This window comes from Leptonychotes weddellii, chromosome 11 (genome assembly GCF_054177405.1).
Source record: "Leptonychotes weddellii isolate Sample4059 chromosome 11, ASM5417740v2, whole genome shotgun sequence".
NCBI lineage: Eukaryota > Metazoa > Chordata > Mammalia > Carnivora > Phocidae > Leptonychotes > Leptonychotes weddellii.
In genome coordinates, this window is record NC_138379.1 from 39,987,874 (window position 1) to 40,002,915 (window position 15,042).

Consider the following 15,042-nt stretch of genomic DNA (forward strand, 5'->3'; position numbering starts at 1 on the left):
GCGGCCATATTGTAAGGGAGTTCCATGTCTGGACCCAGGAGTTCAGCATGACCTGCTTCAGCTACTGGCTTGACCTTGGGCAAGCTACTTTGCCTCCTTTTTCCTCTTGTCTTCTAGTTTTGGTATAATTTATGTACATTAAATTTAGTCTTTTCAGCCTACAGTACTATGAGTTTCAACAAATGTATATCAACGCTCCCTGCCTACCACCGCAATTGAGGTATAAAATCCCCCAAATGTCCCTGTGCCCTTTGTAGTCAGTCCCTCTGGCAACCAATGATCTGTCTGCAGTCTCTATAGTTTTGCCCTTTCTAGAACATCATATAAATGGAATCAGTATATAGCCTTTTGAGTCTAGCTTCTTTTACTTAACATAATGCATTCGAGATGCATCTGTGTTGTTATGTGTATAGTTTATTCCTTTTTTTACTGCTGACCAGCAGGGATCTTAATGTAGCAGAAACCAATAGCAGCAACTGGCGACACCATCCCAGACTGTTGAGAACACCACCTACCAAGTCTTTGCTCATTATCTTCAAGATGGCATGGCTGTCTTGGAGATAATGGTAGCGAAGGCAACTGGACTCTCAGCTACACAAACACACCCCTTGGAGACTTCCCAGATTATCTTCTTAGTGATGGCAAGTTTGGGCTAAGAGCGCTGTAGTTTGGGCATTTACGTGTCCATAAGCTAGAGAATCTTGGGATACTCAGGTCACAGTAGTTGGGGTCAGAGCCAGAACCCAAACCCAGGACTATCTAGCTCTAAGTTCAACAGCTTCCAACCACATCCCCAGGGCCTGACCATGCTGTTCTTCAGGTGGGAGGAGAGACTGATGGCATGGGAGGAGAGCTTTTTGTGAGGCTTGATGATAACAGAATTCTTAGCGAGGACCATTCCAGAATGTAGCCTGAAGGTCCCATCTCACACCTACTGGTTCTGCATCCCCAAAGGGCACCCGGGCCCCTGTATTGTTTAGCAAGCTTCACAGGACATTGTTATGTCACCTTCATTGAAAAGTGCTCCAGGGAAGAAATAAACACATCATTCTGTCCCCAAGCAGTGGAGAGAATTGGGTAGAATCACATTTCTAGATATTCTTCCTCCACTAGTTGCCTAATGACATCAATTATTTGCTTTTCCTCTTTTGGTACTGGCCCCACCAAAAGTCCTTAGTCACTCTCCACTTCAGACACACATGCAAAGCACAGACCGAGCACATGAATCCACCTGCTAAATCAAAAAAGCAAGACAGCCAGGCTCGGGGCTCATCCTCCTGGTCTGTGTTCCACGGGTGATGGCCAGGGATATGGTCCCCTGGGTCTCTTTGGTTCACCCACCCATGGAAACTTGGCAAATTACATGTATGTTTTGGATATTCAGTAGCTGTTACTCATGGAAATCCTGAATCCACGTGAACACTCTTTCCAAAACCAGATGCAGTTTCCACTCAGAGAAATCTTGGCACCAATTTCTTCGGAACAATCACAAGTTACAGGCAGGACCTGGGAGGGCTTGATGAAACTGGTGGTTGGCATGGCAGATCAGGGGTCTACTAGCAAAGGGGAAGATGCTCCTGGCTAACATTTCCCTGTCCTGCAGCACCTGGTGGCCGGTGGTCTCTAACTCATGGGTCTCAGAGACGGGTAGTCACCTCCTCTAATTCAAACCTTCCTTGAAAAGGATTGCTTTGTTAAGATATAGGCAGCCCCATTCCAGATATTTAAGGCAGTTTGGTAGCCAGTAACAGAAAGTCCCTAACCAAAGGTTAACTCCAACCTAACCTAGCTCCTAACCTAGCTCCAACCAAGAAAAAGGAAGCATATGAGAAGAATCCAAAAACATCTCAAGGGACTCTAAGGGCAGCTGGGTATCAGAAAGACTCATAAAAGATTAGAACCAGGAACCAGAATGACATAGTTAAGAAGCTGCTACTCCCTTCCTTCCCGTCATCCCCTCTCTCAGGCTCCCAAATCTCTTTTTCGGAATATCTCTCTCCATCACTCTGTCTCTGAATTTCTCTCTCCAAGTTGGCTTTTGTCCTCAAGTAGCTGAACAGTGTCTCCAGCCTCAAATCCAAGATAGAACGTGAGGGGTCAAGCTTTAGACAAGTGTTTGTCTCGGGCCCAGACAAAGGGGTAGGAGAGGAGGGTCATCCATGAGGGTTCCTGGGTCCCCCCAGAGTTCACTGGGCCGCCTTACTGTCCTGTCCTGGCATTCTCTGCTGACTTCTCTGTTTCTGCAGACACTGCAGAGTCCTTGAGGGCCAGACCCCAGCCCCTAGCTGGCTCCCTGGCCGTACTGGAGATGGTGGAGGGGCAGGCATCCTGGGCAATCCCACGTGACTTGCATTCTAGCAGGAAAACAGATACTAAGTAGCCACGCAGATACCTTATCTCTGAGCAACTCTTCACCTTCTTTTTCCAAATTATGTTCAGAATAGTCTATTTAAGATGGAAGGGAAAGAAAAAAAAAAGAGAGATGTGTAATAAACCCTCCCCAGATGTAATTCATTATTCGGAATTGTTAAAGTTTCTTTTTCTTTTTTAAAAGATTTTATTTATTTGAGAGAGAGGGCACAAGGTGGGGGGAGGAGGAGAAGCAGGCTCCCCGCTGAGCAGGAAGCCCAATGAGAGGCTCCATCCCAGGACCCTGAGATCATGACCTGAGCCAAAGGCAGACACCCAACCCACTGAGCCCCTGAATTGTTAAAGTTTTAAAAATCAATGCATAATAGTCATCTATGCAGACTGAATGCCTATGAGTCCTGGATATCTGAGGTTTCCTTGTTTGCATGGGGGGACAAATAAGCCCCATCCACGCCTGGGGCCATTATCTGGCTCCAGCTCTCTGGCCCTTTCACCCACCCCAGGAGGAAAGCTGTAACCATTCAAGCAGACAGAAGGGCCTTTTATGAAAAGAAATGCCCCTCCCCACAAGCCTGTGGGGACCCTCCCACTCCTGCTTCTCACCTCACAGTAATGGAGGCCACCGCTGGGCCTCGGGGAGGTGAGCATTTCTGTTAAGAGCAGATCTAAGGAAAGTCTATTTGGCACTAAGAGGTTTTTCATTTTGTTTTATTCTGGGCGGTGGGATGGGGGTTGGGGGGACTTGCCTATTGCTTTTTTTTTTTCTTTTGGTTTCAATTTATTCACAAACTATTTCAAACATACTAAAAATAATACAATGGACTCTCCCATACACCCACATGTAGTTAATCAACCATGATGATTAAATAGATATCAGTATTTGGACACTTCTAATTCAGAACCTCTCCCTGCTGGTACATTCTCTTTCTTAAAGAAATAAAGTGTTATAAATCCCACCGAGGACAGTCCCCATCTCTTCCTCTGCCTTTCACCTCCGGAGCAGCCTACACATTTCTGTATTTTTTTTTTTTTTTACTATATTTGTAGCATCCATAAACAATATAAATGGCCATTTTGTGTTTTTAAAATATGCACAGTTTTGTGTACATATCATTTTGCAAATTGCCTTTCCTGCTCCACATTATTTCTTCTGAGATTCACCCATGTTGTTGCCTAGAAATATTATTCATTACGTTAATGGCTGTATTCTATTTTTTGTAGAAATCCCAGTTTAGCCACTCTCCTTCTGCAAAAACCACTGAGTAGTTTTCACATTTTTTGCTACTGTAAATAGTGGCTTCAGTAAACATCTTTATACATGTCTTTGTAAGCACATGGTCACGAGTTTCTGGAGGGCAGACAGCCAGCCATGAAATTGCTGTGTGGGTGCTAGCTTTCTAGGTAATTTTTAGCAGGTGACACCCACTCTGCTGTCACTTCCTCAGTAATGAAATGGGACACCGGTTTAGGACACTGTAGGTCCTTCATAGAGAAATGTGAAAACTTAGTATTTTAAAATAATAATGTTAGAGTGCTTCCAATACCTTAGAAGAAAAAAACAAATGTCCCTAATTGTTTTAGAACTTAGACCAGTGTTATAATAGAAATTGTGGAATTTTAGAACGTTCCTCGCCCTAAAGATGATCCAGTGTCCCTGGACCCCTCACCTTACAATGGTCATTTAGATTGTGACCCTTTCTCAACTCAGGTCCCAAACCCACAGGGCTTCCCCTACCCCTGCCCCCAAGCTTCTTGGAGCCCAGACTGTGTGTGGATCTAGTTGGGGTCATCTCTCCACTGACCCTAGTGTCTTTCCTCTTTGCTTGTGAATGCCTCAGGCTGGTGATCAGATTGGCAAGAAGCTGGGCAGGCAGAACACCTATATTTTCTCATATTGAGGCCTGTAGATATTCTTACTTTTCTTTTTTTTTGTAGTTTCACTTAATAATGGGAACTATCAATACATCCCCACATTTTGGAATACAAAATATAGACCCCATATGAGAAAGTACATAGCCCTTCACCTGACACTTGGCGTAGCTCAACATGTTTTTTGGGTTTGTTTGTTTTTTTTAAGGTTCAGTCTGAAAGTCAAGACCTCCAGACCTCATGGCAAAACAAGTAAGGCAGAAGACAAGTCTTATTGGGAACAATTCCCAGTGGTCACAGCCAGCGTCATGGAGGGCTGAAAGAGGCAGTTTGCTCTATAAATCCGCACCCTGGCAGCTAGTGGCTTAGCCCCGGGGTGCCCCCCGGCCACAGCCTGCAGACCTGCTTCAGTTTCTTCCTAGAATGTGCACCTCAAGGGGCAAGGTGTGTGCCTGGAGAGTTGGCCCAGGTCCTTTGCATGGGCTCAGCCACCTCCAGAAAGCTAATGGATAGGTGAGTCGCCAAATATCCAGAGGACAGAGCAGAGGATGCTGGGGGAAGGGGCTTTCCCTGGATTTTCAGGAAAGCCCAGCCCAGAGGTTCAGAAGCTGAAGAGAACATAGCTAGAAGCCTCATTTTTTTGTGATAAACAGTGATGCGGAAAGTTCCACAAAGAAACACTAGCTCCGAAGTCTCCTTGCAGACGACCCCTCGCTTACTGTCTGGCTTTGAGAGGATGGCCTAACTTCTCTGAGTCTCCACGCCCTCACTAGGGAGTTGGGGTGTGCACAGTGTCCAGTGCCAAGAAGGCCTCAAATATGCTTTCTCCCCACTTGACACTCTGCTGTGGACTCAAGTGTATGAACAGGACAAAGAGGCCATGCGTCCTGTAGGGGAGGAAAAATTTCTCTTCTACCCTTGTAGGGTCTCCAGCTGGGCCTAAGAATTGAACTGACATAAGGCAGAGCCACAGAAAGTATATACATTTTACTAAAATTTCACATGTACATGGGAGACTTCACAAGAAAATGAGGACCCAAGGAAGTGACCAGAGCAGAAAGCTTACTGACTTTTTGACAAAGAAACAAGAAATTTGTGGGCGCCTGGGTGGCTCAGTCGTTAAGCATCTGCCTTCGGCTCAGGTCATGATCCCAGAGTCCTGGGATCAAGCCCCGCATTGGGCTCCCTCCTCAGCGGGAAGCCCACTTGTCCCTCTCTCACTCCCCCTGCTTGTGTTCCTGCTCTTGCTATCTCTGTCTCTATCAAATAAATAAATTAAATCTTAAAAAACAAAACAAAACAATAAATCTGTGAAGAAATGACCAGGCAAAGGGCTCTAGGCTCTGGATGGTAAATTGTGGAGAAGTGACTAGATTGGGGGGGCGGGACTAGTTGAAGATAGTGTCATTTTAGTGCATTTGCTTGTACAGATCCATTTTGACATCAGTTCCCAGAACCTACTTAATGATAAGGACATTCTTTGCTTGCTGGTACAGGGAAGGCACCTTCCTCACAGGGCAATTCATGGCCTGTTTTTAGGTAGAAAGGGGAGGTCTGAGAGCCTTTCCTGCATCTGCTATTTCTCAAGTGCCCTCAGCTCAAAATAATCAGTATTTGCAGTGGCATGTCCTGAATTCCTTCATCTTCAAACACGTTTTCCAAGTGGTCACCTGCAGAAATTGTTCATTTAATACTCTCAAGTCAGCTCCAACACCTCCCAGCCAGTTTAGAGCAGAGGAGTTTGGCAGTGAAGGATGAAGACTCTGGAACCAGATTCCTGGGTTCAAATCCCAGTTCAACCACTTAATGGCTACGTGGCCTTAGGAAAGTTTCCTTATTTGTAAAATGGGAATAAAAGTAGTAGTACCAACCTCAGAGTTTGTCTGAAAATTAAATGAGTTAACACCTGTTCCTGGCACATGGCACTCAGGAATGGTATTGCTATTTCAAAGTATCAATAAGTATCACTGGGGTGCTTGGGTGGCTCAGTAAGTTAAGCATCTGCCTTCGGCTCAGGCCATGATCCCGGGGTCCTAGGATTGAGCCCCATGCCAGGCGGAGCCCCATGCCAGGCTCCCCACTCAGCAGGGAGCCTGCTTCTCCCTCTCCCTCCGCCCTTCCACCCTCCCGCTCATGTTCACTCTCTCTTGCTCTCTCTCTCTCTCATGCTGTCTGTCACTCTCTCTCAAATAAATAAGATCTTTTTTAAAAAACAGCCATTGTTATACTGATTAGCCCATCCATTTCTCAGAAGCCGAGTGTATATTATGGCTGTGGCCATGGTGACACAAACGTGAACAAGTCATTCTCTGCCACCCAGGGGCTCCTCCTGGTCACTGGGGGGAAACGGGCCAGTGACTAGAAAGACCATGGCAAGTCTGGGGCAATGGGGCAGCACGTGGTGCTGGGGGGTGGGGGTACAAAGGAGAAGTGGGGAGGAGTAGGGAAAGCTCAGGAGAGACTCCTAGTTCTTGAAAGATGTGGAGGAGTTAGCTAGACCAATGGGAGAAGGGAGGGCTGGCCAGACAGAAAGAGTAATAGGGAGAAATCGGAGGAGGTTTAAGAAAACACTCATTTAGGGGCACCTGGATGGCTCAGTCGGTTAAGCGTCTGCCTGATCCTGGAGTTCTGGGATTGAGCCCCATGGCAGGCTCCCTGCTCAGCAGGGAGTCTTCTTCTCCCTCCCTCTTCCCCCTGCTCCTTCTCTCTCTCACTCCCTCTCTCAAATAAATAAATACATCTTTGAGAAAAAAAAAAGAAAAGAAAACACTCGTTTATTAAAAAAATATGTGAGTGCTTCCTGTTCTGGAAACTCACATATTTAAAAAATTGTTAGAAAACAGTGAGTGCCCCTCGTTCTAGGTGCTGGGGAGACTGCTGTGAATAAGACAAAGTTGCGTTCCCACGGTGATTAGCTAACAGAGCCCACTCAGCCCCGCGCTCGACTGCATGTATCATGCTCCTTAACTACTAGGTACACTCACTACCCTAACCTCCATTTTCCATTCGGGCTAACCGGGGCGCAGACCCATCTGGGGACTTGGCCAGATTGGTAAAGTCGTAAGGAGCAGAGCTGGGATTCACACCAGGCAGTCTGGCCGCCGTTGCCTGCTCTCAGCCACTCTGCTCTGTCGCCCTGGAGGAGCTTGCTGACATTCTCACGACCTACTCCGGGAGCTAAAAGTGGGTTAGCTTGGCTGGAGTAAGGCGTCAAGCACGGTAGGCGGATGAAGGCCAGCCAGTGACGGGCCTTGGCCGCCAGGCTGAGGGGCTGGGCCTTGACCCTGCATGCCGGCTAGAGGATGGCTTGGGAGGGGCAAGGGGGACGCGGGAAGCTCACCCTCCCGGCGCCTCCGGTAAGCTGTAGCGAGAATCCAAGCCGGAGACGACAATGGACCGGGACGCGGCGGCGGCCGAGGGATGCAGGGAAGGGGCGGCTCGCCGAGGCGGAGGAGGCAGGCTTGCGGCGCCAGGTCGCGGGCGGCAGCGGGCCAATGGTGTGGGGCCGGGCGGCAGCCCCTCCCGCGGGGCGGGGGCCGGGCGGGGGCCGGGCGGTCGGGCGGGCGGGGCGCGCTGCGGGCTCGCCGGGTACCAGCGCTGCCGCATCCCCGCGCGTTCCCCGCCCCCGCGCCGCTCCCGCTCCTGTTTCCGCAGCCCGCGGCGGCGTCCCCGTGAGGTCTGGCAGGTCCAGCCCGCGCACAGCTCGGTCCAGTCGGGTGGGTGAGGGACGGCGGTGGGGAATTGCGGGGGGGCGGCTCTGCTCGGTCTCGCCTGGGCGGGTGAGGGGCCAGGCGCTCGACTGGATTCCGACCCCGCGGGGAGGGTGCCCACGGGCGCTCGGATCGCCCCGGAGTGGGCTGCACGGGGCCGGGGTGGATGTGGGGTCGCGGCGCCGGAGCTGCGCTCGGACCTGGTCGTGGAGGGGCCGGGCTCGAACCCGGGACCGCGCGGGGGTGAGCGGGGGCGCCGCGGGCGTTGGGGATTCGGCTCTGTTGCTGCTCCGGGTGGGGGCATCCCTGGGGGTGTGGGAGGGCGAAGAGCTCAGGCCGGGCCCGAGGAGGGGGTGGGGGAGCGGAGGGGAGGGGGCGCGCGTCCGGACGGCCCTCGGGTTCGTCCCCTCCAGGGTGGGTGCGGGGAAGAGGGGCGCCGGGGGCGGGGCGGGGCGCCGGGGCGGGGCGGGGCGGCGGGGCCGCCGAGGGGATGGTCGGCGCGCCTCTGACCGGGTTCCGGGACGCAGGTGGCGGCGGCGGCGGGCGCAGAGCGGAGATGCGGCGGCTCGGGGGCACCCTGCTGTGCCTGCTGCTGGCGGCGGCCGTCCCCACGGCCCCCGCGCCGGCCCCCACAGCGACCGCGGCTGCCGTCGAGCCCGGCCCGGCTCTCAGCTACCCGCAGGAGGAGGCCACCCTCAACGAGATGTTCCGCGAGGTTGAGGAGCTGATGGAGGACACGCAGCACAAACTGCGCAGCGCGGTGGAGGAGGTGGGTGCGTCTGGCGGGATGGGGTTCGGGGGGAGCGCCTGGCTGGGGGCGGCGTGGGCCGGGGGAAGCAGCGCTGCGAGCGCTGGCCGGGATGGTCCGTTCCGCGAAGGGGCCGGGAAGAGCCGGCGGCAGATTCGGAGTGATCGGGCGGCCGCGCGGGGTGAGCTCATCTCCCACCTCATTTTGACTTCCGGCCAAAAGCTCTGGATCTGAGCCTGTTCACCGAGAGTCTCCGGCTGGACGCAACCAGGGGCAGCCGGGGTCACCACCTGTTTACGGGCTGCTGGCCGCTACCCCGCAATTGTCTTTAAGCGTGCAATTGTCCCCCGCCCCCCTGTGTAAGCGGGCGCTTGCATGGCCCCTGGTATTCCAGCGCTGTGGTTTCGCAGAGAGGCTGAGGAAGCTCCGGGGATCTCAAGTTCTAGCTTGTATGTTGGGCTTTGATCTTATGCCATCTTCCCAAGACATAGTTAGGATGCCGTGTGAGGACAAAAAGCCCGGATAGCTTTGCCGCTTCTCTGTCTGGGCTTCCCCAAATGCCACGAGGCAGAGAAGGAAAATCAGAATCCTAAACCCCAGCAGTGTAAATGTTCAGATGGGGGTGGGGGAGGGGCACTGAAAGGCCGCCCACCTCCACCCCAGTACTGCTTTGGAGTCAGTCCTAGGCTCGAGGTCCTCCTCTGCCACTCACTAGCAGGGCGACATTGGGCAAGTCCCTTAACATCCTCTCCTGTTTCCTGTTAGAATTAAATGCCATGGTATGTGTGGGCACCTGTCATAGAATAGGTGGGCAATGTACAACAGCTGTTACTATCAGATACCAGATACCTTAGCAAAGCTTGGCCTGGCTTCTTCCTTCGATCACCTCCCAGGACCAGACACTATGGATGGCATCCCCTAGGGTGAGCACGTGGGTGTTGGCAGGGCTGTCTGGGCAGGAGGCACAGCTGGCCCAGCTCACCCAGCCCAGGTGTCAGGAGCTGTCCCTGGTGCCTGGGGTCAGTGGGCATGGTCACTGTTGGGCCTGGCTCTGGCTGCAGCCTGTTTTTGGAGAGAAGCCAGCCATCCCAGTGAAGGAGTCAGCAAGAGACCAGATGTCCATGCTGGTGGGTGAGGCGTCTTCCCACCCCTGCTTCTCCACATTCCACTAGGACAGAGCCTTAAATGCTAGCTCTGGTCTACACTCTCCCCACAACCCTGCCTCCCAGAGCAGTCAGCCTGATGGAGCATGCAGTGGAGGGGACACTGGATTGGGAGGCAGGTGTGTGGGAAGCTGTCCTGAACATCCACTGGACAGGCCAGATTCCAAAACCCATGGACAGATGTTCTGTTTCCTGCGAAAGCAAAAGAATCATGACATGGAATAATTAAAAGGAGTGGGGAGTTGGGTGGGCCCCCATATCTCTTAACTCTGCCCCTTCCTATTAACTGGAGTTCATGATCCTTCTGGTGCCAGGGCGGATCATCTGCTTTCCTTATCTGGGTTCCAGGATTTTCCCTCCTGCTCATGGATTCCCAGTGAGACCGATGAGGTCAACTCCATGTTTCTGTTCTGTGTGAACTTGTTTGTGCAGCACGGTCTTCTACTGGGAGCTGTTGCTGGGGAAGGGGGCGGGGAGCAGCAGGGACCTCTCTGGTCTCTTCACTGATCAGAGCAGTTTGGGACCAGCAGGAGTGGCATAGCTCCTCCGTGGAAGTTGTCCCCATTGGCTCTGCCAGGGCCCAGCTTCCTCCTTCCAGATGCTACTCTGCTTGGGTTGTGAAGACAGGCTGGTTGAAGTTTGCCACCAGGAGAGTTGCTGGCTGCTACCTCTGTCCCGCTCAGTGGGACCCCTGCCCCACAGAGTGTTCTCGATGTAGTGGGGATAGGTTGAGAGAGGCTGAACCCCTGTGTGGCGGAACAGCTGTGGGGATCACATCTTCCTTCATCAGATCCTGGCTCTGCCACTTACTAGTGGTGGGATCCAGGAAATGTCTCCCCCCTCCCCCTGCCCCGTTTAGGATAAGGGGGGATTTAAATGAGCTGATGCAAGTAAAGCAAGTTATCTGACCATCTAAAATGGGGTTAAGTAAGGTTGTGTGATGTAAGTCCCCCCGCCCCGAGGCTGTTGTCAGGGGTATGGGAGATTGTTGGTTCTCAGTAAATAATGGCTGCCATTATCATCCTATCAATAGTACCAGCATGCTGCCAACAAAGAACCAGCAGTATCTGATATATAATAGAGTCTCAAGAGATTGTGGCTATTAGTATGAATTTTTTAAAAAAGAGACTGCCAGAAAGCCCCTTACATCTCATCAACACAGGAGAGTTGCTGTTTACTTGTTGTCCAGGGGAAGGACCAGGCCAGATGAATTCGTTGTTTACATGGTTGCTCCAGGAATCTTCTTTCAAGTAACTTCCTGACCTTTTAAATATTCCAGCTGACTCAAGCTGTTGATTGCTCTTCAGGGAAAGACGAAGTTAACGCTACTTGTAGGATCATTATTTGGGGAAGCAAATGTTCAAATGGTTCAATCTAGGCTATTCCTATTTTCCTGTCTTAATATTCTGTGTTACTGATAAATGTGTTTTGAGGATAAAACCACTGTCTTCCCCTCCTTCCCCCCTGCTCATTGTGATATCTGTAACTGACATGTTCTGGAATATTCTTAGTCACCTCACCCAGTCCTAGGAAGAACCCCAGTACGATTCGTCTCTCTAATTTTTCCTACTCTACCCCTTTAATGGACACACACAGTCAACCAACTATAAATGCCGTATTTTATAACATGCACATTCCTCCTCTATGACACAGCTTCTCTTGCTTTGGGCTTAAGTTTCTCTTGCTAGTGGCGGTAATAGTTGTGGTTGAAATTTCCATTGTAAACTGTACTTTTGGGTTCGTGGTGCCCTTAGAGAACTATTAACTCATTCTATTGAAATAACCACTGGTTGAGAGGGAAGAAGGTTTTCTAAAAAGACTATCTGCTCAGCCCAAAGCAAACTCCAGATTTGGTAACTTGTCAATCATTTGAAAGCCAGACTGGAGGATTCTGATTCCAATGGGAATTGTAAAAACATGAAGACATCCCTTCTGCTTCTGGATTTAGCCTCTCCAGCATCTTAGTCTCTTACTCTTTTCCAGCTGTATCTTTTCTATCACAAAACACGCCAAGATCTCTCACTTTATTTTTTAAATTTTTTATTATTTATTTATTTATTTTAGATTTTATTCATTTATTTGACAGAGAGAGACACAGCGAGAGAGGGAACACAAGCAGGGGGAGTGGGAAAGGGAGAAGCAGGCTTCCCGATGAGCAGGGAGCCCGACGCGGGGCTCGATCCCAGGACCCTGGGATCATGACCTGAGCCGAAGGCAGACGCTTAATGACTGAGACACCCAGTTGCCCCAAGATCTCTCACTTTAAAAAAAAAATTTTTTTAAGTCCTTTTCATGTTCATCCTGCCTCCTATTTTAGCTCCATTCCACTTCATTCTGTTAGAGAATTCTTCAAACACATGGTATCTACTGTCTGCTCTTTCCATTTCTACCCGAACATACCCTAGCAAACTAACCTCTCCTAAAACTGCTTTCTTACAGGACAATATTATGAAAGTAGCTATGTATTACGTCTGTGCTGGGTGCCAGGTACTGAGGCAGGCACTTGGATTTTATGATCCTTAATTATTGCATCCACTCAGCAAGGTAGGACCATCTCCACTATACAAACGAGAAAGCTGAGGTTGAGAGACACTTGGTGTCTTGCCAAGGTCACACAGCTGCTTCTGGGCTGAGCTGAGACTTGGCCCCACCTTCCCTAACTCCAAAACCCTGGCTCTTCCTTCTGACATGCTGCGGGCAACATTTTGCCTTACCTCATGGCTAGCTCTCCGGGGCTTGGCCCACCTGGACTTATTTGTAACCTCTGCTACCTAGCGGTCCCCTCCTCCCCCAGGTATAACTTCCTACTCCCACGCCTCATTTTGGCCAGTTCCCTCACCCCCCTCTCTATCTTCTGCAGATTCTTTATTATTTACCAACTAGTCTTTAGAACTTGTTATCCCTCCCCATCGCCTGGAGCAGAGGTTTTTTCCTGGGGGCAAGTGGAGGGGAGGAAATACCTCTGAATCATTTGAGAAGCTCTTTGATACCTGGGATTGCACCTGCCGAAGTTCTAATTCAGCAGGTCTGGGAAGGGATCCAGGTGTGTGTGTGTAAATATACAGGCCTAACTCTCCTGGTTATATATCTATGATAGATACCTTTTTAAAGTTTCAGGTATGACTCTGATGAACTCTCCCAGTTGAGAACCAGGCCAACACCCTCTGCTTTAGAACTGCCCCTGGATCTGCCTGTCAGTCCCTCTCTCCTTCATCATCCACGATTTTATCCCGTGCCCAGCATGGACCCTGTCCCCCAGCCTACAACACACACCATTCTTGTCCAGGCAGCCACAGCTTTGCCTCCTCTGTGCTTTCTGTTCAAATCCTACCCATCCTTGGAGACCAGCTCAATCGTGCCTCCTCCTCCTCCTCCTGGAGGCCTTTCTTTTCTTTTTTTTTTTTGAACCCCTGGCTTGCTTCTAGAAGCCATCATCATCATCCTCAAACTGGTTTAGCTGTGGGGCTCTGCTATCTCCCCAGTAAATGCATAAGCTTCTCAGGCAGGGCAGAAGCACATACTGCACAAGGCCCCAAATCTGGAGTCAGACTGACCTGAGTTCTGTCTGAGCTTTGCCGCCTACTAACAATGTGATGACGATAGACGGGTCCCTTCACCTCGTTCTTTTCATCTGCAGAATGAGGGCAGCAATACCTTCCTCATGGAGGTGCTGTGAGTATCCAAGGAGCCATGGAAGGTATGGTGCAATGGCTCAGGCATAGCTGATGCCCAAACATGGAGGCCATCATTGTGGTGGTGATGATGATGATGGTGATGATGATGGTGATGGTGATGATGATGATGGTGATGGTGATGATGATGATGATGGTGATGACGGTGATGATGGTGATGGTGATGATCCTGGTGGTGATGGTGATGGTGATGATGATGGTGATGACGGTGATGATGGTGATGGTGATGATCCTGGTGGTGATGGTGATGGTGATGATGATGGTGATGATGGTGATGATGGTGATGGTGATGATCCTGGTGGTGATGGTGATGGTGATGATGATGATGATGGTGATGGTGATGATGATGGTGATGATGGTGATGGTGATGATGGTGATGGTGATGATCCTGGTGGTGATGGTGATGGTGATGATGATGGTGATGATGGTGATGGTGATGATGGTGATGGTGATGATGATGGTGATGACGGTGATGATGGTGATGGTGGTGATGGTGATGGTGATGATGATGGTGATGGTGATGATGATGGTGATGATGATGGTGATGACAGTGATGATGGTGATGGTGATCCTGGTGGTGATGGTGATGATGATGATGGTGATGGTGATGATGATGATGGTGATGATGATGGTGATGACAGTGATGATGGTGATGGTGATGATGGTGATGGTGATCCTGGTGGTGATGGTGATGATGATGATGGTGATGATGATGGTGATGGTGAAGCCAGTGATTGAGTTTCAGACATCTTGGCAATCCTCTCAGGGTCAAACACAGCAGTTTCTGACCAAGTCCTTATTGATCATTTGAGCTTTTGTGTCTTCCAGACTCCCCGCTTGGAGTTCAGTGTTTTTGTGCTGCACTGAAACATGGCAATTCTTTCCCCATATCCACCCCAGCTCAGCAAATCTGGTTGGGAGAGACAAGAAAAGAGGTGCCTCATTTAGTACATAAGGGAATAGAAGACAGTGGTTTTTTAAAAAAATAGGGGAATCTTTTTGAGGATTAGTTTTAAGAAGTAAAAATAGCTCAGAGTCAAAGATAGTGTTGGAAAACTGCCAGCCACCAACTAGAACTTCTCTTTGTGTCTCTTGTTTTAAATTCCTAGAGAGAGAGTATCTGGCTCAAACAGTCCATGATGTGGCCTCTTTTTGAGTCCAACCAGCTGTGAGCTGGCCCCATTATCAACTGCCCACTCGGGGTGGGGCGCGGCGGTAAATCCATAAGGGGAAATTGGGTACAGATTCAGGTTGACTGATATATCTGGTGTAGATGTCATGGAGGCTCATGAACCTGGAGGATCTGAGAACAGCCTCAGAAACCTGACGCCAGAGAGGAACACATGTGGAAGAAGAGCAAGAAGGAGGGTAGACCCTGGGAACTAGTCAGCTGACCCTCTACAAGGGTCCCTCTTGTACCCAAGAGGTGGGGTGGGGAAGGAGACATAGCTGTGGCCCTAGCTGTGGCCCTAACTCAGGAAAGGGGCTGT

At 50.4% G+C, this 15,042-nt stretch overlaps 1 protein-coding gene across 1 annotated transcript in view; it reads left to right on the forward strand.

Annotated features, from left to right (window-relative positions):
* Positions 1-7,829: 7,829 nt before the first annotated feature.
* The window catches only part of DKK3 (dickkopf Wnt signaling pathway inhibitor 3), a 43,829-nt gene continuing 36,616 nt past the window's right edge, over positions 7,830-15,042 (forward strand). Inside the window, exons 1-2 of the mRNA XM_081798601.1 lie at positions 7,830-7,955; positions 8,477-8,718. Of these exons, the coding sequence (XP_081654727.1) occupies positions 8,506-8,718 (213 nt within the window). The 5' untranslated portion in view covers positions 7,830-7,955; positions 8,477-8,505. The remainder of the gene's footprint in view (positions 7,956-8,476; positions 8,719-15,042) is intronic.